Consider the following 27932-nt stretch of genomic DNA (forward strand, 5'->3'; position numbering starts at 1 on the left):
AAAGTTAACCACCTTCCTAAACGCCTGAGGTGGTTGAAGACACCAAGGGACGTGGAGGATGGGGGCCATGGCCTGCCCAAGATAATCCAGCCTCCCCCACCCACCAAGGGAGCCAGGCTCTGAGATGACCCGAGGAGGGGTCTGAAAAAAGCAGCTGAGATGAGTAAAATGGAAGCTTAAACACACACACACACACACACACACAATTCTCTCTCGCAAGACTGTCCTGGGGATTAAGTAAGATGATGGATCATAATGTTTGGCACATAGTAGGTGTTCAGGAAATGATTTTGAGGTTAACTGGCTCACTAAGGCCCCTAGGGCTGGGTTCCCTTGTTACCCCCACTTACAGGACAGAGCCTACCATCCTGCTACTGTCCCGTTACTGCCCACTAGAGGAAGTCCAGTGAGGGCGGTAACCGCGCCCCGTTCGCTTGCTGTAGCCTCCCCGCGCCGGGCACATAGTGGGTGCTCCATACATATTTTGAATGAATGAATGGATGAATGGATGAATGACACATTTGCTTTCAAATCCCCTCCGATTTGCCCGGGACTGAGGGGTTTCTCGGGACGCGGGGCTCTCAGTGCTTGAACCTGAACTGTCTCGAGCAAATCTCGCTGTGACTGACAGAAATGTCTGATTAAAGCCATAAGCGACAGAGTTCAAGGATATGATTGACAAATTTTCAGGAAGAAAGGGGTTAAAATTGGCCCGGGATTCAAACAGGGTGGCTCCGCCCCCCGTGTACTTAGTCCCACCCCCTTTCCTCTCGGACTCCGCCCCCTTCTGGGAAGGTCACCTTAGGACCGCGGGTGGCCAACTGGGCATGCGCCGATCCCTCGCAACTGCGCACGCTCGTGTTGGCTCGCTCCGCCTTCCCTCCGCCCACTCGGGAAGCCGGAAGACACTCGGTGGCTCCTGCGCGGCTAGCGCGGCCGCGGTGGACGCGGGCTCGCCGCCGCGGTGCTCGGTGGGACGCCGGCGGAGAGCGACCTCGGGGTTAAGGGGTGGGGCTCGACGTCAAGAGCCAAGATGGCGGCGGCGGTCGGAGTCTCCTTGAGGCGCAGGTTCCCGGCCACAGCCCTTGGCGGAGCGTGCCTGCAGGTGAGCTCCGGGGCCGGAGGGAGAGGGCAGGCGTGGAAGTCACGGAGACGGCCCGGAGCCGAGGGGGCCGTGGAGGGGGCTGAGGGAACCCGAGGCAAGGCCTCGGCGAGGGGAGCGCCCGCTCCCGCCTGCGCAGTGCTCTGGATTGGTCTGGAGCGTCCCTGTCCGTTATCCTTCTGCGCCTTTCCGCAGCCTGGGAATTGGTCAGGGTGGAGGCGATATTTTAGAGATAAGAAAAAAAAACAGAGGGGACTTGAATTGCCCAAGGTCACGTGGCAAGCGAGTGCCTGACAGGTGGAAGCAGAACTCGAATCCAAACGTCTGGACTGCAAGCCCTTTTTCTGCCACCACTAAACTGTCACTTCTGTGGAAAAGACAGGCGTGCAGGAGTCTGAAGGGTGGGAACTGGGAAGCGGGGTCCCTCCTCCGGGGTGCAAGGGTGAGACTCCGTAAGAGGGGCTGGACCGAGATCGGTAAGGAAAGCGCAGGTGAATTGTTGGGGACAGGGCAGGGGACGGGAGGGATGGAGGGAAATCCTCTCGGCCCCGAAGGATCGGGACCCTTCCCCTGCTCGGGGGCTGCGGGAAAGCCTGGACTCCTTAAAGCAGCGTCGTCCCCTCAGTGTCCCCGTCTGTAAAGGGCGTGTACTGATACCGACCCCACAGAGTGTTGGCATGAATCACAGAGGGCCAGAGCCCGGCGCCGCGCTTGTTTGCATTATTCAGGGTGCACTGCTGGGTTTCCGCACACGCCCTGTGTTGTCAGGAGAGTACACACTTCTGATCTGCATTCTAAGGGGGAACGTCTAAAAGGGGAAGGGAAATTGCCATTGCATACGTAAGGGACTAAGGATTTACAAATCTCTTTCCAGTGTTTCCTCGGGACTCCTCACCAACCCCTGCAAGGTGGGCGAACAGGAATTCTTATCTCCTTTTCAGAGATTTGAAAACTGAGGCCCCAGAAAGAAAATTTTTTACTTGCTCAAGATGTCGTAGGTGAGAACTGGTAGATCCAGGACCTAAACCCTTTTTAACATAATGTGTGAAATCTTCCTAGCGCAGGTCTGGGCCCATGGTAGGTGGAGAAGAAATATTAGTTCCTCTCCCCTTCTTGCACTTAGGTGAGAATCTCTCTCCTTTTCAGTACCTGCTCTGGCTGCGTAACACAGTACACATGGCCTGTTCTCTATAGTCTTTCTGAAAGGGGAATGGGGGGAAGACTGCCTCGGGCTGGCGGCCTCTGAGCATTCCATCGACGATCGTTAATGACCTCGTTTGCCACTTCCTTTTATAGTTGCTGAGCAGGCAGTGAAGTTGTGAGAGCCTCAGCAGTGAGAGTGAGTTCCAAAGCTCGGTCCAGGAGTGAATTGTAGAGGAGGCTGGTTTCATAGGTCAGTGTTGTAAGTCCACGTGAGGCCACTGCACGGCCTCCTGAGGGCAGAGACATTGGAGAGGCCCTCCCACCCACCCCCCTTGTAGAGTCACACCCACAAAAGCTGCCTCCAGAGAGTCAGGGCACAAGCTTGGGGAAGTACCTGTGGGTGACATTCAGGAGCCAAGGACTCTGGGACACGGTGCCATGTCTCTTCTGAATTCCTTTTGTGCATTAGTTTGCACCACTGAACCACAGTTCCGCCTCTAAGTATTTAATATAAGATATTAACTGTTGTTTGTGTTGCCTTATTTCTTCATCTAGACTATGACCTCCTTTAGGGCAAGTTCCGCCTACTTTCAATTGTGTATCTGATTGCAGGAGCCAATCAGAATAATACAAGAACTGATAATGTTGCCAGTATTGAAAAGCAGAAATTATTTTCTGGGCTGTTCTAGAAACTTGACCCTCCAGGTAATCTTATGAGGTAGTTTTTAATACTCCCTACCACTTTACAAAAGAAGAAATAGAATCAGAGAAGTTAAGTAATTTGCCTAAGAACACACAGCCACTAAGAGGTAGTGCTTAGATTTGAAACAGTGCCGCTCACATTTCAGAAACAAGCCTTCACCTTCCATTTTACTCAGGTTTCTACAGACCTCCTTGTCTTCCTTCTCTCCGTTTCGACACCTTTCTCTCCTGCCTCCAGATCTATATCTGCTCTATCTAGCTGCAAGCCTCTTTAAGGAAGCTTTCCTAGAAGAATAACAAGCAGCCTTTAGCATGATCCAGAATTCTCCCTTCTCATCCTCCTCAGTCCAGTTCAGTCCAGTTGTCGATTATCTGGCTCCTTTCCTTAAATTACAAACTATGAAGGTAATCTTTTCCAAGATTTCCTAGAAAGGTACACCCAGCCTTGACTCTTGGAGGCAGAAATGCTTTTGAAGGACCCTCTTCCATCCTGGGTTTGTAGTATAGATTGATGGACAGGCAACAAGAAAAAACCTCAAGTTTTTGCCCACCTGCCTGCTTCTGCCTGTATATTCTCCTTTTCTTCCTGTTTCTGAGGGGAAATTGGTGACACTCCTGCGGCTGCCCCTTCATTCATGCCCTACATCCATCCCATCGCTTATTCAGAGAGAGCTCTCCAGTAGTTCTCTCCTGTCCCCTGAGGTATCAGTTTTTCCTTCTCTATTACACCAGCAGCAGCGGCAGCACACAAGCAGGCTATAATTTCTCCCATCTTAAAAAAAAAGCCATGCCCCGCTACCACTCCGTTTTGCTGCTCATCTTTATGGAAAAACTTCTCAAGAGATGTCTAAACTCACTGTCCAAAATTCATCTCCTGCCATTTTCTCTTGAACCTCCTACAGTCAGGCTTTTCTCCCTCACCACTTCACTGAAATTGCTCGAGGTCACGGTGACCTTGGCTTTGTTAAACCCAGCAGTCATTTCTCAGTTCTCATGATATGTGCTTTTCTCTCTGAAGCATTTGTCACTGTTGTTCACTCCCCCCTCAAGATACGTTTTGCATCTGGCTTCCAGGACATCCAGTCTTCGGATCTTCCTCCTCACACGTTGGGTGTTCTTTCTGTCTCCTCTGCTGACTTCACCTCTTTGCCCCAAGCTCTAAACACTGGGGCTCAGTCCTTAGGCCTCTTTTTTATAGACACTCCCTTGGGCTTTAGACACCACTTACCGGTATATGCTGATAACTCCTAAATTTATGTCTCCAGCCTCGACCTTGCTCCAGATCTCCAGGTTCAGATGGCCACCCAGTTACAGTCTCAAAATCTCCACGTGGGTGTCTAATAATATGTCATAAACTTTGCTTCCCCAGAACCAAAATCCTGACACTCCTCCCGCCACACACTCAACTCCTCCCGTGTCAGTTGATGGCAACTCCATCCTTTATGTGGCTTGGGCCAAAAACTTTGGAGTTATCCTTGTTCTTTGGCTTACTCTCACATCCAGTTTGTGAGCACATCCTGTCAGTTCCCGCTGAAAATATATTCGGAAACCAACCACTTCTCCAGCCACCAGCCAGTTCAGGCCATCATCTCTTAGCTGATCATTGCAGTTACTTCTTAGCTGGTTTTCTTGCGTTCATCTTTGCACCTCGACAGGTGATTCTCACAACAGGAGCCAAAATGATCCTTGCAAAACTTGTCTGACTGACACTCCTCTGCTCAAGACCTTCTGATAGTTTCCCATCATGCTCAGGGTAAAAGCAAAAATCCTTGCAAGGCCCTATGTGATCTGGTCTCCCGTTAACTTCCTGATTTCCTCTCTGTTCCTGTCCTCGTTTACTCCATTCTCAACTGCACTGGCCACCTCATTGTTCCCCACACACGTTCCCACCTCGGGATCTTTGTGCTCAGTGTCGCCTCTGCTCATTTGCTCTTCCCCTAGATATTGTATGGCTTCCTCACTCACCTCCTTCAGGTCTTTGCTCAGCTGTCAGCTTTTCAGTGAAGTCTTCCCTGGCCAACCCAGTTAGAATTGTAGAATTGTGGCCAGGACCCGCCCACCCCCGGACTTATCACCACCTGACATACCATAGATTTTATTTCATTTACTTATTTATTTATTTTGAGGAAGATTAGCCCTGAGCTAACATCTGCCGCCAATCCTCCTGTTTTTGCTGAGGAAGATGGGCCCTGAGCTGACACCCATGCCCATCTTCCTATACTTCATATGTGGTACACCTGCCACAGCATGGCTTGACAAGCCGTGCCTGGGTCTGCACCTGGGATCTGAACCTGCAAACCCCGGGCTGCCAAAGCAGAACGTGTGAACTTAACCACTGCGCCATTGGGCCAGCCCTGTAGATTTTATTTAGGTGTGTCCCCTCCAGTCACTGTGTAAGCTCCATGAGGACTGGAACGTATGTCTGTTTGGCCTTGATCCCCAAGGCCTAGAACAGTCCCTGGAACATAGTAAGGCACTCCATAGTTATTTATTGAACAGACGAGTGAATGAGCACATCTGGGCCAACTACCACCTAAGATCGTGCTGATTGGATGAGTAGAGGAATAACTCCTGTTTTTCCTTGGATCTGTTTGGGAAAAGAAATTATTCTTGTGTGCTGTTCCATTTTGGATTTGCAATTTCACCACTGGTATAGTGGCTGAAAGGTTGGGCTTTGGAGTCAAATGACCTGTGTTTGAATCCCGGCTTTTTTGTTATATGATCTTATTCTTATTTTTTAACTGAGAATAATAAAACTTTCTTTACGAGAATCTTTACGAGAGATCTTGTAAAGGTTAACGGTAATTTAGCGCAACATCTGGCACGCGTAAGGGCTCAGTGAATGTGTTACCAGTATGTTGTGTTCTTATTGTCCCCTAGGATAGCAATCAAGAGAGACAACAAATGACAGTAGAAAATTAAAAGTTTGTTCACTTGTGCACAGGAGAGGCACAAGGGAGTCGGTGTGGAAAGGAAAGGGGCAGGTGACCAGCTCCTTAGGGAGCAGGATTGTGGGGCTTTTATTAGGCAAAGGCTGGGGAGGAGGGCCTTCTCAGGGCATGTAGAGGTGGGGTGGTGCTTGCGCCTGCGCTGTCGTGTAGCATGCTACTACATGCAGTGCATGGATCATTAGCGTGCTAGCTCTCCACCCCGGGTGTGATTTTTACTATGCTAATGGGGCTAGGGTCACCTTCAGTGGACTCCTAGGTGCTATGGTGCATGCGTGAGCCCAGGAGAGTCCACAGGCTGTGGAGTGTGGAACTTGTTGGGCTCTATCTGATTCTCCTAGGTTGCCGATTGGTTAGGGGCCCCATCTGGTTAGGCCAGGGGCCTTGCAGATGGCCCTGTCTCCTTAGGCTAGTTCCTGTCTCCATGAAAGCTGTTATGTTATTACTTCTATGAACACCTACATGACACCTTTTTAGATTTCTCTATTCAGGGGATTTTTTTTTATATCACAGCTACCATAATCCTATGGGTCAACTCTAAACAGTCCTCAAGATGAGCAAATCTCCATCACTTTTAGAGCCACACCCTCTGCTTGTTTTGATCTCACTATCTTCTCTCTTCATTCCTGTTAGCTCCCATTACCCCACCAAGTGTTACATAAAATATATTTTTAGCTCAAAATGAATTTAAATTAGCTGTTTTGAAAAAAAAATTCGATGACACTTTGGGGTACCCCAAAACTAATGTTGGGGTGTTCTTGCCTTATGGTACTCTTGTGGTGCGTCCTTGCCTTGCATTTGCCTCACGTCTCTCATATCAGACTCGCCTAATGATTTCTAGATAAACCTAACGCCTTTGGGAAGATCCGCGTGGTCAGGTCTAGACCTTTGTATCTTGGTAGAGTGGCTGTGAAGCAGATGTTAAGCATGAGGAAGAGGCGTTGAAGGGAGGACCGCTGCGGGTGACCGTGGTCATCCTCGACAGGCCTTTGCAGGAGCGAGACCGAGCGTGATCGAGCTGGATGCCTGTTGCCCACTGACAGTGTCATTAAATGAAGCTTTAGAACCATGGAGTTATAGCTGACAGCCCCAAAGTCCCGGGTTCTGTTTAAAGTCCAAGTGTTACTAATGTTTTGATTTTTTAAATTGGCAGGAGTTACCTTTTTTAAAAGGCGTTTTGCCCCTCTCCCCTTACCGCCTGCTTCAGGCATGGTGACCGCCTGCTCTGGAAACAGTTTGACAACTTCTTAAAGAAACTAAACATGCATCTGCCATACAGCCCAACAGTACACTCCTGGGCCTTTATACCGGAACATGGAGACTTGCGTTCGCACAGAAACCTGCCCACACGTGTTCATTACAACTTTATACAACCCAGACATCCTTTGGTGGGTGATGGCTGACCAAACTGGTGCATCGTACCGTGGACCGCTCCTCAGTGACGAAAGAGACGACTGTTGAGGCTCACGGCACCTTGGCTGAATCTCCAGAGCAGCGTGCCGCGTGAGAAAGGCCAACCCCAAAAGTTACACACAAGACGATTACACTTATGTAACATTCTTGAAATGACAAAATCCTACAAATAGACTAGTGGTTGCTTGGGGTTAAGGGGTGGGGGAGGGGGCGTGAGGGATGTGGGTGTGGCTCTACAAGAGCAACTCGGGATCTGGTGGTGGTGGAAATGCTCTGTACCCTGACTGACGTCAGCTTTAGTGCTCTGGTTGTGATGTCGCACTATGGTTTTGTGTGATGGTACCATTGGAGGAAACTGAGTAAACGGTACATGGAATCTCAGTACTGTTTCTAAAAATGCATGGGATTCTACAATTATTTCAAAATGAAAAGTTAATTTTTTTTAAAAAGCAACAATTCTGGATATGCGCAAGAACATGAATGAATCTCAGAAGCATGATATTGAATGAAAGAAGCTAGACACAGGATGTACTATCTGGTTGCATTTATATGAAATTCTATAAAAGGCAAATCCGTGTGATAGATCAGGTGCAAGGGATAGGGAGAGGGCACTGGTTGTAAAGGAACACTAGAGAACTTTCTGGATGGATGTCTCCTGTCATAATTGTGGCAGTAGTTATACCACTTCATCAAAACTCATCAAATTATACACTTAACATTGGTGGATTTTATTGTAATGAATTACACCTCATTAAATCTGACAGAAACAAAAAAAGGTGAGTGGGGGCACTAAGCCAGCAAAAGCTGCCGGAGCTGGTGTCTTCAGGGACCGTTTCTTTTCACTTCCTCTCGGTTACCACAAGGTGGCTGGCGTTAGCCAAATGTTCCTGTCGTTTTACAAAATGGAGCCCCTAGTGGAAAATGTTCACTTGCAGAAGTGACCTTCCTTTTATTGATGATCTTAGCCAGCCTGGTGATAAGAAAATACAGCTTTCATCTTCACCTTCACTTTCTTTTTTTTTTTTTTTTTTTTAAGATCAGCTCCTGAGCTAACATCTGTTGCCAATCTTCTTTTTTTCCTTCTTCTTCTTCCTCCCAAAGCCCCCAGGACATAGTTGTATATTCTAGCTGTGAGTCCCTCTAGGTGTGCCATGTGGGACGCCGCCTCAGCGTGGCCTGATGAGCAGTGCTAGGGCCGTGCCCGGGATCCAAACCAGCGAAACCCTAGGCCGCCGAAGTGCAGCGCGCTGACTTAACCACTCGGCCTCACGGCCAGCCCCTCATTTTCTTCATATATTTTCTTCTTTAATACTGAGAGCTGATATTTATATTTCCAGCTTCACTCTGTTTTGGGCATTTTTTGCTGCAAGTAGCAAACACCATTGCATTTCTTGTAATTACTCGACTAATCTTCAGAGTTTTTACTTTCCTTACCAGTTTAATTAGCTGGCCCGGAATATAGTCTGAATTTTTCTATATACAAATTGAGGGTTCAACTTAGAATTGCTGTTTGGACTGACAAGGCCCTCCCCTCCCCATCACCGTCGTAGAAGCTCAGCAGGACTTGCTGTGGTCTCCACCTTGTTTCATCCGCCCAGTGGAAAAGGGCCTCAAGGTCTATGGAACGGAGACACTTAGCTATTGACTTAACATTATAAGTACATGTCATATACGGAGGGGTGTTGTTGTTTTATTTGTTAATGGCTTGACGTAGATCGTACTATTCAGCCTTTTAAGGTACATTTAAAATAAAGCACATTTTTACATTCGTCTGCTACTCAGTTTTTGCTCTTGTCTTCAATCTTTCCTAACCCTGGATTAAACTGCTGTGTGCAGAGGCCTGGACCAGGTATGCTGGGAGATGTAAAATAAACCTCTTCTACACCATGATGGTTAATTTTCTGTGTCAACTTGACTGGTCCACAGGTTGCCCAGATAGTTAGTCAAAAATTATTCTGGGTGTTTCTGTGAGGGTGTTTTTGGATGAGTTTAACATTTAAATTAATAGACTGAGTAATGCAGATAGCCCTCCCTGATGTGGGTGAGCCTTATCCAATCAGTTAAAGGCCTGAATAGAAGCAAAGGCTGGGGCCGGGCCGGTGGCACAGTGGTTAAGTGCACACGTTCTGCTTCGGCAGCCCAGGGTTCGCTGGTTCGGATCCTGGGTGCGGACATGGCACTGCTTGGCAAGCCATGCTGTGGTAGGCATCCCACATATAAAGTAGAGGAAGATGGGCGCAGATGTCAGCTCAGAGCCAGTCTTCCTCAGCAAAAAGAGGAGGATTGGCAGCAGATGTTAGCTCAGGGCTAATCTTCCTCAAAAAAAGAAAGAAGAAGAAAAGGCTAACCCTCTTCCAGATGAGGCATTTCCTTCTGCCTGATTGCATTCGAACTGGGACATTGGTTTTTTCCTCCCTTTGGACTTGATCTGAAACATCAGCTCTTCTTGGGTCTTGAGCCTGTTGGCCTTTGGACTGGAACGACGTTATTGGCTCTCCTGGTTCACAGGCCTCTGGGCTTGGGCTTGATTTACATCATTGGCTCTCCTGGGGCTCCAGCTTGCTGACTACAGGTCCTGGGATTTGTTATCTTCCATAATCACATAATAAGTCTCTTTTTATATCTATGTATATGCATATACGTATATGTTTGTGTATGTATGTATATGTGTATATGTATGTACACAGTTGGCTCTGTTCTCTGTGAACCCTGACTAGTAATACACACATCCTCAAGGAGTTTAGACATGAAGAGAAGACAGCACCAAGAAGAGACATGAGAGTATTCACAAGTAAATGGGAATGTACAGTGTTTAGGAACATGGGTCTGGAGTCAGACAGCCAGCCCTGGGTTCCGAGCCTGGCTCCACTCATCAGCCCTGTGCTGGTGAGCCCATCACTTGATCTCTGAGCCTTGTTTTTCTCATCTTTAAAATGAAGATTCAGTGGGGTAATTAATATAAAGCATTTAATACAGTGCCCAGCAACAATAAACAGTGGCTTTACAATGAGTATGAATTTTAATATAAAACTTTTTTTTTTTGACAACAGCACCCTTTTTGCAAATACACATACTTTTGGGGAAGCTGTTCTGGTTGAAGGAGGGAGGGAAATCAGAGGCCCAGCCCCTTAACTTGACCCTCTCCCAGCAGCTCTTGAGGCAGCACTCCGGGGTCCCTAGGCTGACTGTGAAACCCACTGGCAGAGACTGTAAGTGCCCAAGAGATGTAATAGGATCGTGGAGAGCAGGACTCAGCTGTTTGTTAGTTCCCCAAACTGGTTTGTTTTAAGACAGAGCGTTCTTTGTCATGTGTCCTGCTGTAGTGGACTGAATGTTCGTGTCCCCCGAATTCATAGGTGGAGGCTCTGATCCCCAGTGGGGTGGTCTTTGAAGCTGGGACCTTAGAGAGGAGATCAGGGTTAGATGAGGTGTGAGAGCAGGGCCCTTGTGGTGGGATCAATGCCCTCACCAAAAGGAAGAGGCCTGAGATCTCTCAGCCACGTGAGGACACAGCAAGAAGGCAGCCGTCTGAAACCAGGAAGAGGGTCCTCACCAGACGCCGAATCTGCCGCCACCTTCATCTTGGACTTCCCAGCCTCCAGAACTGTGAGGAATAGGTGTTTGTTCAAACTGCCCAGTCTTTGGTATTTTGTTATAGAGGCCCAAACTGACTAAGACGCCTCATCTGAAAACAACAGCGTCTCGTTTTGACAACTGCGCTGGCTTTCTCCCCGGTGTCCCCAGAGGTCATCTGACAATTTTCCTGGCATAACCAGTGATACACTTCTCAGGAATAAAAATGATTGTCATCCACACGATAAAAAAATTTGTTAGCTTCTCATTGATCTTGGGGTAAAATCAAACTTAGAAATCTTTCTCAACTTCCTCACATCTGCCACTCCTCCTTCCTTACTCAGGCCACCCCGCCTCATCCTGGACCCTCTCAGGTCCTCACACACGCACCTTCCCCATCCAGGCCTCTACACATGTGCTCTCAGCTTATAACACCCCTACTCGTTCTCCTTAGTCCCTGTTCATCAAGCCTCGGCTTAAATATCATCAATGGGGCCTTCCCTGAGCTCTGACGCTAGTGTAGGCCTCTGTTGTGTTCTTCCCGTGAGTATCACTCTTTATACTTGATTGTGAATATTTAACTTCTCTCTTGCTCACTACAAAGTAGGTTCTATGAGGGCAAAGGCTCTATTTTGTTTTGTTTTTTTAAAGATTGGCACCTGAGGTAACATCTGTTGTCAGTCTTCTTTTTTTCTTCTTCTTCCCTCAAAGCCCCCCAGTACATAGCTGAATATTCTAGTTGAGTGCCTCTGGTTGTGCTATGTGGGACGCCACCTCAGCATGGCCTGATGAGCAGTGCCATGTCTGCACCCAGGATCTGAACCCGTGAAACCCTGGGCCGCCAAAGTAGAGCACATGAACTTAACCACTCGGCCACGGGGCCGGCCCACTCTGTCTGTTTTAAGTGGCCTTTCTCCAGCCCCCAGCACCATGTCTGGCATAAGTGCTTGGTGTTTGTTGGATAGCGGATGGCTGCCTTTCCCAAGAAGACTGTGTGTCAGTAATGCGTGGGTTTCTATCCAGTACTGTAGTTCATAGTGCCAGCTAAATGCAAGGATTTATCTTGCATTTTTAATAATGTTTTTCCTTCTTGTGAACTTACATTTCAGGCCTGCCGAGGGGCCCAGACAGCTGCGGCCACAGCTCCCCGAATCAAGAAATTCGCCATCTACCGATGGGATCCAGACAAGACTGGAGATAAACCTCATATGCAAACTTATGAAATTGATTTGAATAAGTGAGTATCTCTGTGAAAGCTGGGTATTTGGTAAGTGAAGGTGAGCTCTTAATAGGATCCAGGGACATGCTTTTCACGTCCTTGGAAGGTTTAAAACCTGAGATCATCCAATGGCTCTGGAATTTATCATCTCTTTTTAACACAAGAAACAAGAATGAGACAGGTACCTGGTTCAAAAAGATAATACCAAGAAAAATAGCTTTTGTTAAATTCCTTTCCTTCCCCCAAATCAAAGTATAACAAATTCCTAGGAACACTGGTAGAGTTGGCTTTATGCATGGTATTTGAAGTTATTTATCATTTAGCACATTACCAGTTTAAAAGTACTGGGTTGTTTTTATGTTCATTTTATGTATCTGGACCTACATGGTCTATAATAATGGTAAATCCCATAAACTGGGCTGGAATGGTGGTAGTACAACATAGGGATATAGTTAAAATATTGAAAATAATCTGTACAGATGTGTTAGTTTTCTATTTCTGTCATAAAAAATTGCCACAAACTTAGTGGCTTAAAACAACATAGATTTGTCATCTTATAGTTCTGTAGGTTAGAAGTCTGGTAAAGGTCTTACCAGACTAAAATCAAGGTATCAGCAGGCCGGGTTCCTTTCTGGAGACTAAGAGAGAATCCATTTTCTCTTCCTTTGGGCTGATAGCAGAATTCTGTTCCTTGTGGTTCTAAGACTGAGGTCCCGATTTGCTTGCCGACTATAACCTGAGAGCCATTCCCAGCCCCTAGAGGCTGCTGCATTCCTTGCTTTCTAGTCCCCATCTTCAAAGCCAGCCACCGGCAGGTTGAGTGCCTCCCATCACAGCTCTGAACCGCTCTTCTTTCGTCAGCTTCCACTCTCAGGGCTCCCCATGCGTGGTCGGGGGAAAGAAGAACCTAGTCAGCTCGGCTCTGCCTTCTCACTGCTCCACACCTGCCCTCCTCAGTGTGAGCAGAACTGTTCTGTTGTCCAATTTGTATTATTTGTAAATGAATGAGTATTTTATTTCTTTTGAACAAAAACTTCCATGGCACCAAAAAAAAAGTTTGAAAACTATTAATACTCTAAATTTTTTTTGACTCTATCAACACATAAAGTCTATTAATGGAATAAACTTAGTTAATATATTACCTTGTTCTCAAATAGACAAAACTGTCAAATACTCAGCAACCAAAAATTATTAATAAAATTCAAAGAAAAGGAAATTGTACAGGCTACATTTTCTGACCATAACAATAAAACTAAACATTCATATTAAAAACAAAAAACCCTAACTACTTGGAAATTTAAAAACACTCTTTTAAATAACTATTTGAGGGGCTGGCCCTGTGGCACAGCAGTTAAGTGTGCACGTTCTGCTTTGGCGGCCCAGAGTTCACCGGTTTGGATCCTGGGTGCAGACATGGCACTGCTTGGCAAGCCATCCTGTGGCAGGCGTCTCAGATGTAAAGTAGAGGAAGGTGGGCATGGATCTTAGCTCAGGGCCAGTCTTCCTCAGCAAAAAGAGGAGGATTGGCAGCAGATGTTAGCACAGGGCTAATCTTCCTTGAAAAAAAAAAAGATAAATAACTATTTGATCAAGGAGTAAATAAAAATATTGTCAGGTACTTAGAAAATAAAAACATTGCAAATCAAAACTTACAGAATGCAGGGCTGGCCCCGTAGCCGAGTGGTTCAGGCACTTCGCTTTGGCAGCCCAGGGTTTCGCTGGTTCAGATCCTGGACGTGGACATGGCACGGCTCATCAGGCCATGCTGAGGCAGCGTCCCACACGGCACAACCAGAAGGACTTGTGACTGGAATGTACAACTATGCACTGGGCGGCTTTGGGGAGAAGAAGAAGAAGAAGGACAAAAAAAAAAAAGATTGGCAACACGTTAGCTCAGTGCCAATCTAAAAAACGAAAAAGGAAGTAAAGCTTGATGTTCCTCTGACGGAACGTGGACTGGACTTAAAAAAAAAACTTACAGAATATGACTAAAACTGGAAAAGTTAAATTCATCTATTTTTTAATGATAAAAAAATATTAAACAGTGATTGCATTCACTTCCAGTACTGGCAGAGTGACTTTCATCAGACTAAATGTCCCACAAATAACAGCTATAAAACCGGACAAAACATGAGAAGGAAAGACCTGAAGGCACAGGAGAGTGACCAAACCAGGCAGACCCTGGAAGGGAGCCGGCACTTGGAAGAATGCAATGTTACTGGGTGAATGAACTGTTTTTGCAAGTTTTTGCCTGAGAGCAGGCCTCAATTGATTTCGGAGTATAGTGGCTAAAACTTGATAAAAAACTGTAGTTGTATTAGCTTGAGTAACAAGAGGATGCATTTGAGGGCTACCACAGAAACCAGAAAATAAGGGGGAAATCCTGGAAACAAGTACAGAGGGAGAGCCCCAAATTCTGTTAATGAACCCTACCCATGTTTTGAGTTTAGCCATACTAGTTGTTGCTTTAAAAAAAAACGAAAGTCAACACTCTTCAGAGAAACATCATACAATCCAAAACTTCTACAACATGTTAATTCCTGTGGTCCAGCATGCAATCCGAAATCACTAATCATACAAAGAAACAACGACGCGTGGCCCCTGCTCAAGTGAAAAGACCATCAGTGGAGGCTGGCCTTGAAGCAAACCAGTTGTTGGAATTAGCAGACGAGCATTTTAAACAGTTGGTATAACTCTGCTCGTAGAAAAAGAAAAATATGCTCATAATGAGATAGGATGTCTGAGCAAAAAGAATTTGTTAGCTTCTCATTGATCTTGGGGTAAAATCAAACTTAGAAATCTTTCTCAACTTCCTCACATCTGCCACTCCTCCCTCCTTACTCAGGCCACCCCGCCTCATCCTGGACCCTCTCAGGTCCTCACACACGCACCTCCCCCATCCAGGCCTCTACACATGTGCTCTTAGCTTATAACACCCCTACTCGTTCTCCTTAGTCCCTGTTCATCAAGCCTCGGCTTAAATATCATTTATGGGGCCTTCCCTGACCTCTGATGCAAGTGTAGGCCTCTGCTGTATGTGTTCTTCCCGGGAGTATCGCTCTACACTTGATTGTGAGTATTTAACTTCTCTCTTGCTCACTACAAAGTAGATTCTGTAAATTTAAGATGTACAGCATAGTGGTTTGACTTAGGTATATTGTGAAATGATTACTGAAATCAGTTTAGTTAAGCATCCATCATCTCATATAGACACAATAAAAAGAAAAACAAAAGAAGAAACAATTTTTTTTCCTTGTGATGAGGACTCTTAGGATTTGCTCTCTTAACAGCTTTCATGTGTACCATACAGCAGTGTTAACAGTAGCCATCATGCCATGTGTTACATCCCTAGTACTTATTGATCTTATTTAGCTTATAACTGGAAGTTCATCCCTTTGACTACCTTCCTCCAATTCCCTCTTCCCCCACCTGCTGCCTCTGGTAACCACAAATCTGATCTCTTTTTCTATGACTTTGGTTTTTTTAGAATCCACATATAAGTGAGATCATACAGTATTTGTCTTTCTCTGTCTGACATTTCTCTTAGCATAATGCCCTCAAGGTCCATCCGTGTTGTCATAAATGGCAGGATTTCCTCATTTTTTAATGGCTGAATAATATTCCATTGTATGTATATATCACATCTATGTACCACAATTTCATTATCCATTTATCCACTGACGGGCGCTCAGGTTGTTTCCGTGTCTTGGCTATTGTGAATTATGCTGCGATGAACGTGGGGATGCAGATATCTTTTCCAGATAGTGTTTTCATTTCCTTTGGCTACATTCCCAGAAGTGAAATTGCTGGATCATATGTTCTATTTTCAATTTTTTGAGGATCCTCCGTACTATTTTCCATAGTGGCTGTACCAGCTTACTATCCCACCAGCAATGCTTAAGGGTTGCCTCTTCTCCACATCCTTGCTGGCTTTTGTTCTCTCTTGTCATTTTGGTGATGGCCATTCTAACAAGCGTAAGCTGATGTTGTGGTTTTGATTTACATTTCCCTGATGATTAGTGATGTTGAGCATCTTTTCATGTACCTATTGGCCATTCGTAACAAAATGTCTCTTCAGGTCTTTTGCCCATTTTTTAATTGGATTATTTGTTTTTTTGCTGTTGAGTTGTACAAGTTCTTTATATATTTTGGATATTAACCCCTTATCAGATATATGGTCTACAAATATTTTTTCCCATTCCCTAGGTTGTCTTTTCACTTTATTGATGTTTCTTTTGCTGTGCAGAATCTTTTTAATTTGACACAGCCCCGCTTGTTTATTTTTTATTTTGTTGCTTGTGCTTTAGGTGTCATATCCAAAGAATCATTGCCAAGACCTGTGTCAAGGAGCTTTTTTCCTATTTTTCCTTCTAGGAGTTTCGTTTCAGGTCTTATGTTTAAGTCTTTAATCCATTTTGAGTTAATTTCTGTGAGTGGTGTAAGATATGAGTCTATTTCATTCTTTTACATGTGAATATCTAGTTTTCCCAGCACTGTTTATTAAAGAGACTGTCTTTTCTCCATTGAATATTCTGGTCAAATATTAGTTGACTGTATGTGCTTGGTTTTGTTTCTGGGTTCTCAATTCTGTTCCATTATCTACTTGTCTGTTTTTGTGCCACTGCCATACTGTTTTGATGACTACAGCTTTATAGTATAGCTTGTATAGAGCCATACTATGTAGTATGTAGTGTGTAGGATGGCTATATAGCATAGCTTGTGTAGTATAGTATAGTATAGCTTGAAATCAGGAAATGTGATGCCTCTCAGTTTGGTCTTCTTTCTCAGGATTCCTTTGGCTGTTCAGGATCATTTATAGTTCCATATAAATTTTAGGATTGTTTTTTCTACTTCTGTAAAAATGCCTTTGGAATCTTGATAGGGATTACATTGAATCTATAGATGACTTTGGGTAGTATTGACATTTTAACAATATTAATTCTTCTAATCCATGAACAAGGGATATATTTCCATTTATTTGTGTCTTCTTCATTTTCTTTTATCAGTGTCTTAGTTGTCAGACTAGAGATCTTTTGCCTCCTTGCTTAAGTTTATTCCTAAGTATTTTATTATTTTTGATGCTGTTGTACATGAAATCATTTTCTTTATTTCTTTTTCAGGTAATTTGTTGTTAGTGTATAGAAACACTACTGATTTTTGCATATTAATTTTGTATCTTGCAGCTGTACAATTTAATTAAATCTAACAGTTTTTTGGTGGAGTCTTGAGGATTTTCTATGTATAAAATCATATCATCTGCAAATAAAGACCATTTTACTTCCTTTCTAATTCTGATGCCTTTTGTTTCTTTTTCTTGCCTGATTACTCTGGCTAGGACTTGCAGTATTATGTTGATTAGGAGTGGTGAGAGTGGACACCCTTGTCTTATTCCTAATCTTAAGGAGAAGCTTTCAGCCTTTCACCATTGAGTGTAATGTTAGCTGTGCACTTGTCATATATGGCTTTTATTTTGTTGAGGTACGTTCCTTCTATACCTAATTTGTTAAGAATTTTTATCAAGGGGCTGGCCTGGTGGCGCAGCGGTTAAATTCTCATGTTCCGCTTCTCAGCAGCCCAGGGTTTGCCGGTTCAGAGCCCGGGTGCAGACATGGCAGCACATGGCAAGCCACGCTGTGGTAGGCGTCCCACATATAAAGTGGAGGAAGATGGGCATGGATGTTAGCTCAGGGCCAGTCTTCCTCAGCAAAAAGAGGAGGATTGGCAAAAGATGTTAGCTCAGGGCTAATCTTCCTCAAAAAAAAAAAAATAGAATTTTTATCATGAACAGATGTTGAATTTTCTCAGATGCTTTTTCTCTATTGAGATGATCATATGATTTTTCTTCCATTCTGTTAATGTGATGTATCACGTTGATTGGTTTGCATATATTGAAACTTCCTGGCATCCCAGGTATAAATCCCACTTGATCATGGTGAATGATCCTTTTAATGTGCTGCTGAATTTGGTTTACTTAGCATTTTATTGAGAATTTTTACGTCTGTATTCATCAGGGATATTGGTATATGGTTTTCTTTTCTGCTAGTGTCCTTTTCTGGCTTTGTTATCAGGGTAATGCTGCCTCGTAAAATGAGTTTGGGAATGTCTCGTCCTCTTTGATTTTTTGGAAGAGTTTGAGAAGGATTGGCATTAATTTTTTTTTAAATGTTGGATAATATTCATCAGTTTAGCCCTCTTGTCCTGGGCTTTTCTTTGTTGGCAGATTTTTTGATTGCTGATTTAATCTCCTTAATAGTAATTGTTCTATTCAGACTTTCTTTTTCTTCCTGTTTCAGTTTTGGTAGTTTGTATCTTTCTAAGAATTTTTCCCTTTTTTTTTTTTACGTTGTACAGTTTGTTGGCGTATAGTTGTTCCTAGTACTCTCTTATGATCCTTTGTATTTGTGTGGCATCAGTTGTAATGTCTCCTTTTTCATTTATAATTTTGTTGATTTTGGTCCTCTCTTTTTTTCTTGGTTGGTCCAGCTAAAGATTTGTCAATTTTGTTTATCTTTTCAAAGAACCAACTCTTAGTTTGGTTAATCTTTTCTGTTGTTTTCCTGGTCTCTATTTCATTTATTTCTCCTCTAATGGTTATTATTTCCTTCCATCTGCTAACTTTGGACTCAATTTGTTCATCTTTTTCTAGTTCCTTAAGGCATGGGGGTAGATTGTTTATTTGGGATCTTTCTTTCTTCTTGATGTGTTTATTGCTATGAACTTCCCTTTTAGAACTGCTTTGGCTGCATCCCATAAGTTTTAGTATATTGCTTTTTTTTTTAATTTTTTAAAATTTATACCAAACTCTTAATAGTACTACCTATTATGAAATTTAGCATGAGAGTTAAAAGGGAGGGCTTTGGCTTTTTAACTTTATGTTTGAAATTTTGATAAGATGCAAATATTAGCTTTTGTAACTTGAAAAATGAATAAAGAGAATTGTAATTTAAAACATACCAGGACAAGAATGGACAGATCATTAGAATAAAAAAATAGTTCTAAAATAGACTTCATTCTGTATAAAATTCTAGTATCATAAATAGTAGAAGGGGAAGGGGAGGGAAGTATCATAAAAAAGAAGCAAAAGAAGGTTTAGTCAGTCAGTGATTTGGGGCAATTGATTAGCAATTTTTGCAAATTGGGGGGAATTGAAAATGTAACAACTAGGAGAAAATTTAAATTGTTCATCAAACCTCAGGAAGGGCAATGGTCCTTTTAGACTTAAAAGTGATAGCATCATAAGGAAATAGGGGTCAGCTGTAATAATGTAAACACTTCAATTTTACATGTGTCTTAAAATATGTGACTTCAGAATTAGAGGTCACATAGCCAACTGCTGGTTGAGCACGGGAGGTGGGGGCCAGAGCAGGATTAGCAACAGATATGATAGATGTGTGATACTGTTGTCAACTGAAGTAAAGAATCTTGATAAAAGTTAACTGAAAGAGTTTATTCAAGAACCACCAGTGGGGCTGGCCCAGTGGTGCAGCGGTTAAGTGCACACGTTCCGCTTCAGCAGCCCAGGTCCACCGGTTTGGATCCCAGGTGTGGACATGGCACTGCTCATGAAGCCATGCTGTGGCAGGCATCCCACGTATAAAGTAGAGGAAGATGGGCACGGATGTTAGCTCAGGGCCAGTCTTCCTCAGCAAAAAGAGGAGGATTGGCAGCAGATGTTAGCTCAGGGCTAATCTTCCTCAAAAAAAACAGAATCAAGAGTGAGGACTCGAGCCTCAGAAACAGTTCACCAGAGTGTCCTGAAGGAACTGCTCTGACGTCTGCAGATCTGAGTACAGTTTATTGACCTTCTTTACAAAGCAGTGTGCATGCTGGAAGGGGCTTACTCATCAGCAGTTGTATACGACAAAGGGGTTCTGTTCGTCTGTGACAGGGGACATCTGGTTTTTCTCTCGATTGTACAATAAGAATTTCTTGGTTATATCTCCTGGAATGTCAGTGTTATCTGTGGGTGGAGGGAGGCAAGTACCAGGGTTGCTAACTATCCCTTCAGCCTAAAAATGTAGCTAGAGGATATGAGAGCCAGGGCCCCTTTATCTCGTCTTGTTGCAGATCCTTTCCCGCCGGCATCTTTGGTGCCGAGGTGAGGGGTTGCAGGGTCGTTCTGACACGGGCTTGAGATGCCCTGCAAGGCTGCTTCACAGTACAGCGTGGGTTTTGTACAGACTCAGCCTTTGCAGCCGGCTTGCTAGTTTCGCCTGCTGGACCGGGGAGATGGGTCCCAATTATTTGTTCACACTGTGATAAATATTTTGGTCTTGTCCAGGGTTTCTGGCTCTCTGAAACCCCTGTAATCCTAAATTATAAGAGCTATTGGGTCATCTTTTGTTACAATATTTTGATTTTGTTCCCAGTTCCTGAAATAGCTCGGGATAAATAATAAAGGTGAAATGATTGTCTTTTGTGATTCATAACAAGCCCCTGTCAACCACACCTGAGTTTATGTTAATGAGGTTGTTTGGGGAACGCCCCTGGATAACCACTGGATGGGGGCTGGTTGCTAGGGGAAACTTTCAGCCCCAGCCCCGGACCCCCTGGGAGGGGAGGGGGGCTGGAGGTTGAATCACTTACCACTGGCCACAGGGTAACCAGTTGCGCCTAGGTAATGAAGCCTCCATCAAAATCCCTGAAGCACTGGATTAAGAGTTGGGTTAGTGTTGAGTCCTGTTGGTAAAGTCGTGGAGGTGCTGGGAGGGCGGCCCACCTGGAGAGGCGTGGAAGCTCTGCTCCCCTCCCACACACCTTCCCCCGTGCATCTCTTCCGTTTGGCTGTTCCAGAGTTGTCTCCTTTTATAGTAAACCAGTCATCTAGGAAGTAAACTGTTTTCTGAGTTCTGTGAGCCACAGTAGCAAATTATCGAACCCAAGAAGGGAGTCACGAGAACCTCTGATGTATAGTTAGACAGAAGCACAGGTGACAACCTGAACTTGCAGTTGCCATCGGAGGGAAGGAGGGCAGTCTTGTGGACTGAGCCCTTAACCTGTGGGATCTGGCGCTGCCTCCAGGTAGCTAATGTCAGAGTTGTTACCTTGTGGGACACCCAGCTGGTGTTGCAGAATTGCTTGGTGTGGGAAAAACCCCACACGCTTGGTGAGGAGAAGTATCAGAAATGGAGTATTAGCAGTGAGTAGTAATAGAGTAGAGAAAAGCAGTTGTTTTTCCTTTACAAGATAGAGTCAGATCTTTAAAAAAAAATTCCCAAGACTTGAGTAAAAGAGACAAAGAACATAGACAGACTGAGGCTATAGAATTGGTCCACCAGAATGAGTGCTCCAGGCAGGCAGGAGTTTTCTTCTGTTTTGTTCTCTGGTGCATCTCCAGCACCTAGAAGGGAACCTGGCAGAGAGCACACTTTCAATAAATGATTGATGGGTGAAGAAAAACCAGAGAATTTATGCCAAATACTCAATCACTGTAGTATTCAAATATCTCAAAGTAAAACACTAACAATAATAACACATCTCCATTCTCAGAACAGAAGAGATCTTTAAGGTTAAAGTTCCCAGTGTTTGCAAAGGTACAGTGAAAAGGGTGTTTGCATGTTGCTGAATGAAAATACAGGTAATGCCAGCCCCAGTGGCCTAGTGGTTAAGTTTGGCACACTCTGCTTCGATGGCCCAGGTTTGGATCCCAAGCACCGACATACTCCACTTGTCTGTTAGCAGCCATCCTGTGGCAGCCTCTCACATACAGAAAGGAAAAAAGAGGGAGCTGGCCCCGTGGCCAGGTGGTTAAAGTTCTGTGTGCTCTGCTTCGGCAGCCCAGGTTCATGGGTTCAGATCCCAGGTGCAGATCTATGCCACTCAGCCATGCTGTGGAGGCATCCCACATACAGAATAGAGGAAGATTAGCACAGATGTTAGCTCAGGGCGAATCTTCCTCACAAAAAAAAGAAAAAGAAAGAAAGAAAGAAATACAGGTAATGCAGATGTGTTAACTGACCTTATTGTGGTGATCGTTTCACAGTACATACATATATCAAAGTGTCACATCATACACCTTAAATTTACACAATGTTATTTATCAATTATATCTCAATAAAGCTGGAAACAAAAGAAATACAGATAATGCTAAAGGAAATGGTGGGGCATATTTTTTAGATCCTGTGCATAGAAAATACTGAGAGGAATGAGAGTGGGGTGGCAACCAGGAAATAGATTTGTTGAGCATTTATCTATGTCCAGGTACTATGAAAATCACAAGTTTTTGTTTAATCTCTTTTTTATCTATTTGTTTGTGGGGGGGTATTCTCCCTGAGCTAACATCTGTTGCCAGTCTTACTTTATTTTATGTGAGATGCCACCACAGCATGGCCTGACGAGCAGTGCTATGTCCACACCTGGGATCTGACCCTATGAACCCCAGATCGCCAAAGCAGAGTGCATGGACTTAACCAGTATGCCTCCAGGCTGGCCCCTTTATTTAATCTTTGTAATAATCCTGTGATATAAATATTAATTCCATTTTACAGATAAAGAAACTGAGACTCAGAGAGAGTAAGCCATTTCCTTAGCATCATGGTCTCTGCATGATGATAAAGTTAAACAAAGTGTCTTTGGCAGACGCTGCTCTGAGTTTCATTTTCCAGTCTGTTCGTTCACTGCAGCAGTCCTGTGAGATGTAGTTGTTGCTCTGTGCTTTATATATGGGTAGCTGGTTACGTGAATTGCCTATAAGCTGGTAAGTGTCCGAGCGAGGCTTCCGACCAGGCTCTCGGACGCCAGGCCTGCAGTCCAGGCTCCAAGCCCAGAGCTGCTGCCCTTCCCCCATGGGCCCAGAGCTCTCGGGGCTTTGGACTATGGGTCGTTTATTTTCTTTTATTCTCTGTACAACATTTTCTGTTATGGTTATGTTTTATTATTATTAATTATCCATTTAAAGCTACTTGTTGTGTAGATCCTAAAAATGAAACTAAAATTTGAAATAAATTATTTAGGAAAACTTTGCAGGGAGCTTTAAAAAGAAAAAAACAGACACGCCCAGTATGTGAAAGTTGTTTCCTACCCTAAGTGCTTCTCTGCTTCTTTAGCTCTCAGTTCCCTAGAAATCCGTGTGCACTATGATCATCAAAATAGCACTGTGCGCGGCTGGCCCCATGGCCGGGTGGTTAAGTTCACTTGCTCCGCTTTGGTGGCCCAGGGTTTTGCCAGTTCGGATCCTGGGCGCGGACATGGCACCACTCATCAAGCCACGCTGAGGCGGCATCCCACATGCCGCAAGGGAAAGGACCCACAACTAAAAATACACAACTGTGTACTGGGGGGCTTTGGGGAGAAAAAGGAAAAATAAAATTTAAAAAAAAAAATAGCACTGTGCGGTACTTGAAATGTGTAAGGGTGTGTGAAAATAAAAATAGGGAAGAATTCTGAATGTGGCCTGAGAAGGCCAAATGGAGGCAAGAGCGGCTGATACATGCAGACGTCTCAGATCGTGTGATGAAGTGCAGGGAGATTGAGCGTCATGTAAATACAGCTGAGTTTTGTGGTTTTTTTGGTCAGATGTGGTCCTATGGTATTGGATGCTTTAATCAAGATTAAGAATGAAATTGATTCTACCTTGACCTTCCGAAGATCATGCAGAGAAGGTAAGCATTTCCTTCCCTTTTGCGTCCTGGACACTCACGTTCCATTTCCCAGAAGAAGCCTGGTTTGGCCAAAACTGGTAGAGATACCTGGAGGACAGTGGCAGCCCTCTGCCAGGTGACCTTGCTTTGCACACACTTCCTTTTCTTGGGTAAATGTGTCAGAAATTCGAACTGTGGCACGAGTTCTGGTTTCTGAGTTTGCTTCTGTTACGTGGTTGCTGCGTCTGGTGCTGCAGCCTTCAAGGACTCGCACGGATGTGCTCGCCGGCCACCTCTGCGGATGCTGAGCTCGTTTATTAGGGAGGCACTAGAGAGTTTCTAGCTGGTGCTTGTGCACACTTAACACTTGTCCAACACGGGGGATGTGCTCCCTCCAGCTCCCAGTATTACATGTGCACAGAGGAGGCGCCCAGTAGGAAGGTTCTAGATGGGAACAGTTTCCCAGTGTGGTGCTGGTGCCACATGAGCTGATTGCAGGCAGTGTGTGTGCAGAGCAATATTTTTTGCTTTAGGGCTGGCCCGGTGACATAGTGGTTAAGTTCACATGCTCTGCTTCAGCGAGATACTGGCCCATTGCCTTTCATCTTTGTTCTGCTGTACACTTCAAGCATTTGAAGTCCTCCTTCTAAGACATCTGGTTGATTCAGCTAATCTTACAGGATTGGATTTGATGCAGCAAATGCTGACAGGTGATAGGATAGTGTGGCTGAGTCCTGCTCTTCAGGGAACGTTGTGCTGTAATTAAACACCAGCCTTCCCCACACAGGTCGTGGCCTCACAGGAAATAGGCGTGCTTTTCGGTAACCTTTCCCCGTAAAACTCTTTCAGAGCTAGGAACATAAGGTGTGGCCCATCTGGACTGAAAAAATGAAGCAGAATGATACTGACGCTCATTTTTATTCCCTTACTGTTTGATAAGAGAATTTCCAGGGGAGCCTTTTTAAGAGAAGATTCATTAGACTTATTTTTATTTTTAATTGTATACCATTTCTTATAAAAGAGTACTGCTCTGGTTGGATGCCAGGCATACATAAATATATTGATAATATTTAATCTCCTGGGGAACTTTAGGAGTATTTGCTGAAGACAGATCTTTGTGTTTTCTTAAACTCAAAGATCTACAGGAAAGGAAGAGAGCATAGTCTTATAAAAGTGATTACCCAGTGCAAGTTTCACAAGTAATCACATTTCTCTGACCTGATAATCTTCAAAAAAAAAACAGCTTCATTGGAGTGGTACCAGGGGTCTAGATTGCATAGTCATTTTTAAACTCTGAAATACCTAGGAAATTTCCATACACAGGAAGTGACTCCAGGCTAAGAAAGTTCTCGTTTCAGGTCCTTGATCAGCACCTTATTTTTGCTTGGTTTGGTTTCACAGTAGTTCGTTTTTCTCCTTGCAAAGTCAGTCCTCAGGCAGCTTCTGTGGGTTTCTTGTCCCCAGGGCAGCCACTGTGCTGCTTGTTTCCTGGAGATGGTAGAACATGATCTGTAGCCAGGCCTCAGCCTGAAGGTGACCGAGACAGTGCTGATTTGTTTTTGGGTGATGCATCTGTTAGAGTTTGAGTTCAAATAACAGTGGCTTTAAAAAAAACAGAGGCTGACTTTTCTCTCAAAATACTTGAAGTGTGGAGCTCGGACTGCTGTGGGAACCCCTGAGGCCAACAGCACCCCAGGCTCCACTGCCGTCCTTAGCATGGAGCTTCCAACCTCAGGTTGCCTCCTGGTCACACAATGGTTTTTGGAACTACAGCTGTTAGATCTGCGTTCTAGGCAGAAAGCAGGAGGAAAAGGCAAAGGGGCGACGGGCAGCTCTGCCACAGGTGTGTTCACGGCAGTGCGGCCCCTGGTGGGAGAGTGACGACAGCCCAGGAGAGGAACGTGAAGCTGGACCGCCTGCATCCGGGTGAGGAAGTGTTGCCCGTGTCTCCCTCAGGCATCTGCGGCTCCTGTGCAATGAATATCAATGGAGGCAACACTCTAGCGTGCACCCGGCGGATTGACACCAACCTCAGCAAAGTCTCAAAAATCTACCCTCTCCCGCATATGTATGTGATCAAGGACCTGGTTCCTGTGAGTTTCTGCATCTCTGTCTCCCCTTAATTTTTTTTCCCAGGGAGGGGAAGGTGTGTGCGTGTGACGCTCTGAGTTCTTTAGGGCAGGCTTTTCTCCTGTGTGAGTTTAATTAAGCAGTTTGAATGGCAGAAGATAAACACGCCTGGAAGATCCTCCAGCAGCTCATTTGGTGAAGATTGTTTGGGAATAACAGGGCACAGAGCTTCAGGGTTGGAACAGTCCCAGCAGTGAAGAATTTGGCCATAACTAGAAAGAATTCATGTGGAAAATACCAATGGCAAGGCAACAGTTAGGCGTTTTACTTTAATTTCTGTCCCGCTGTATTTGACCACCTTCACCGACAGTGTTTTCAAGGGTGAGTGGGATTGGAAAGTTAACCAAGTGAGCGGAGGAGAGATTTCCTAACCACGCTTAACATTGTGACTATTTCTCCTTTCGTAAGCTTTGCACATATCTGTGCCAAAGGAAGAGAGTCTGATGTCTGTCTGTCCCAGAGAGGCAGTGTCTAAGAGATGGAGTAAAGAAGAAAGTCAAGGGATGATGGTGGAATCTTACCCTTTTCTTCTTTTTCTTCTTCCTCTTAATCTCAGGATTTGAGCAACTTCTATGCTCAATACAAATCCATCGAGCCTTATTTGAAGAAGAAGGATGAATCCCAGGGAGGCAAGCAGCAGTATCTACAGTCCATAGAGGAGCGTGAGAAACTGGTCATTAGTTCTCATTTGTTGTCTTGATTTGAGGAATTTCGTTGCAAAGATGTTTGCTGGGAAGTGTGGCTTGGGGGGTGGGGGTGGGTAGCAGAGTGAGATCACGCAGACCGTCTAGTGTACTCTGGAAAGGAACTTGAAAAGCATCTGTCTGAGGCCCGGACACTCCTCCTCTCAGGGCCGGGTGGGCCGCATGAACTCATGAAGGGCCCAGAGTGGACGGAGGAGCTGGAGTGCCCTGCCCTGCCTGGAGGGGCAGATTGTGTGGTATTGCCAGATGTTTCTCTTTTCCAAAGGAAACCAGTATGCACATAGCCCAGTCTTTAAAAGTTGACAGCTCAGTCAGATTTGCTGTTTAATACTGTGGGCAAATAAAACCCATGCTGGCCATTTGCAATCCTGCTACCACCAGCCTCTTTTACAGATGGGGACGAAGTAGTAAAAGGCAAAGCTGGGACTAGGACCTTGATGTTTTTCCCTAGCACCGTGTGTCTGGTGATTGCTGTGGGTTGTCACGGGCCTTCTCACTGACAGAGTTGCTATTCCTGTGCACCAGCTATAAAGTCTTTTAAAGTGAAGGAGTTACCAGGTTTTAGTCTCCTTCTTTTGCACTGTTTTTACCTCTTCTAAGAAGTCTCTGATTTGCATGCTCCCTCCCTGCACACTCAGTGTCCTTGTAGAGAGGAAGAATGAGGTGGGAAGGGGACCGAATAGATATGCGGCCCAACAGCGTGCCTGCAGGAGGTCAAGGACGTGCTGTCTCATGGTCACCACCTCCTGTGTTCCTCCAGGACAGCACTTATCCTCAGAGCATCATTTACGTGCCCGTCCCTTAGCAGACCGAGCACACCTCAAGGGCAGGGGCTGCGGCTTCCTCCTTTCTGGGTCCCTAGACCCTGGCATTGTTACTTTATCCATAAATAGTAGTCATGTGAATGACTAAATGAATTCGACCTTTTAGGTCTTGGGGAATATTTAGCCTGTCTCCTCTTCCCCATGAAATGTTAAGAAAGGAGAGTCTAGTCAGAATGCCCAGCTCTGTCATCACGGAGACCATGAGGGTCAACGCAGCGACTTGTAAGTCAGAGTGAGCAGCTGACTCCTCTTTCAGGAGTTTCTCAGGACATAGCTCTGCCCCCATTTCTAACTCCCAGGGAGTCTGACGCATGCTAGGGTCCAGACTGGAATGGCCACACTGGCCCAAGCCGTCATCTCACCTTCCTCGGGCAGGAGGGGCGCTTGCAGCCAGTAGAGGTCTCCTTGATGTGAGCTTCTCAGGGAGTGAAGGGTCCCCTGAGTGTGTTTTCTAGATAATCAAAATTTGCTCATTTAAATGCCAAACATTTGGTTAGCATTTTTCACCTCCTTAAATTTTAATTTAAAACTTTTAATTTATAACTTTTTTTCATGATTTTAAGGCCATAATGCTCATTGTAGGAAATTGGAAAAG

General features: G+C 44.8%; 1 protein-coding gene and 2 long non-coding RNA genes across 3 annotated transcripts in view; 2 read left to right on the plus strand and 1 right to left on the minus strand.

Annotated features, from left to right (window-relative positions):
- The first annotated feature begins 1026 nt into the window (after positions 1–1026).
- SDHB (succinate dehydrogenase complex iron sulfur subunit B) overlaps positions 1027–27932 on the plus strand; it is a 32775-nt gene continuing 5869 nt past the window's right edge. Inside the window, exons 1-5 of the mRNA NM_001163823.2 lie at positions 1027–1105; positions 11991–12118; positions 23615–23700; positions 25636–25772; positions 26366–26482. Of these exons, the coding sequence (NP_001157295.1) occupies positions 1034–1105; positions 11991–12118; positions 23615–23700; positions 25636–25772; positions 26366–26482 (540 nt within the window). The 5' untranslated portion in view covers positions 1027–1033. The remainder of the gene's footprint in view (positions 1106–11990; positions 12119–23614; positions 23701–25635; positions 25773–26365; positions 26483–27932) is intronic.
- LOC138920954 (uncharacterized) lies at positions 1977–9085 on the plus strand. The gene is made up of 2 exons (XR_011433051.1): positions 1977–2100; positions 7049–9085. It is a non-coding gene; the product is annotated as an uncharacterized lncRNA (long non-coding RNA).
- Positions 13619–13939, minus strand: LOC138920955 (uncharacterized). Its single transcript, XR_011433058.1, has 2 exons — positions 13754–13939; positions 13619–13656 (listed from the first exon to the last, which is right to left on the minus strand). It is a non-coding gene; the product is annotated as an uncharacterized lncRNA (long non-coding RNA).

The sequence above is a fragment of the Equus caballus genome, chromosome 2 (assembly GCF_041296265.1).
Source record: "Equus caballus isolate H_3958 breed thoroughbred chromosome 2, TB-T2T, whole genome shotgun sequence".
Classification (NCBI taxonomy): domain Eukaryota; kingdom Metazoa; phylum Chordata; class Mammalia; order Perissodactyla; family Equidae; genus Equus; species Equus caballus.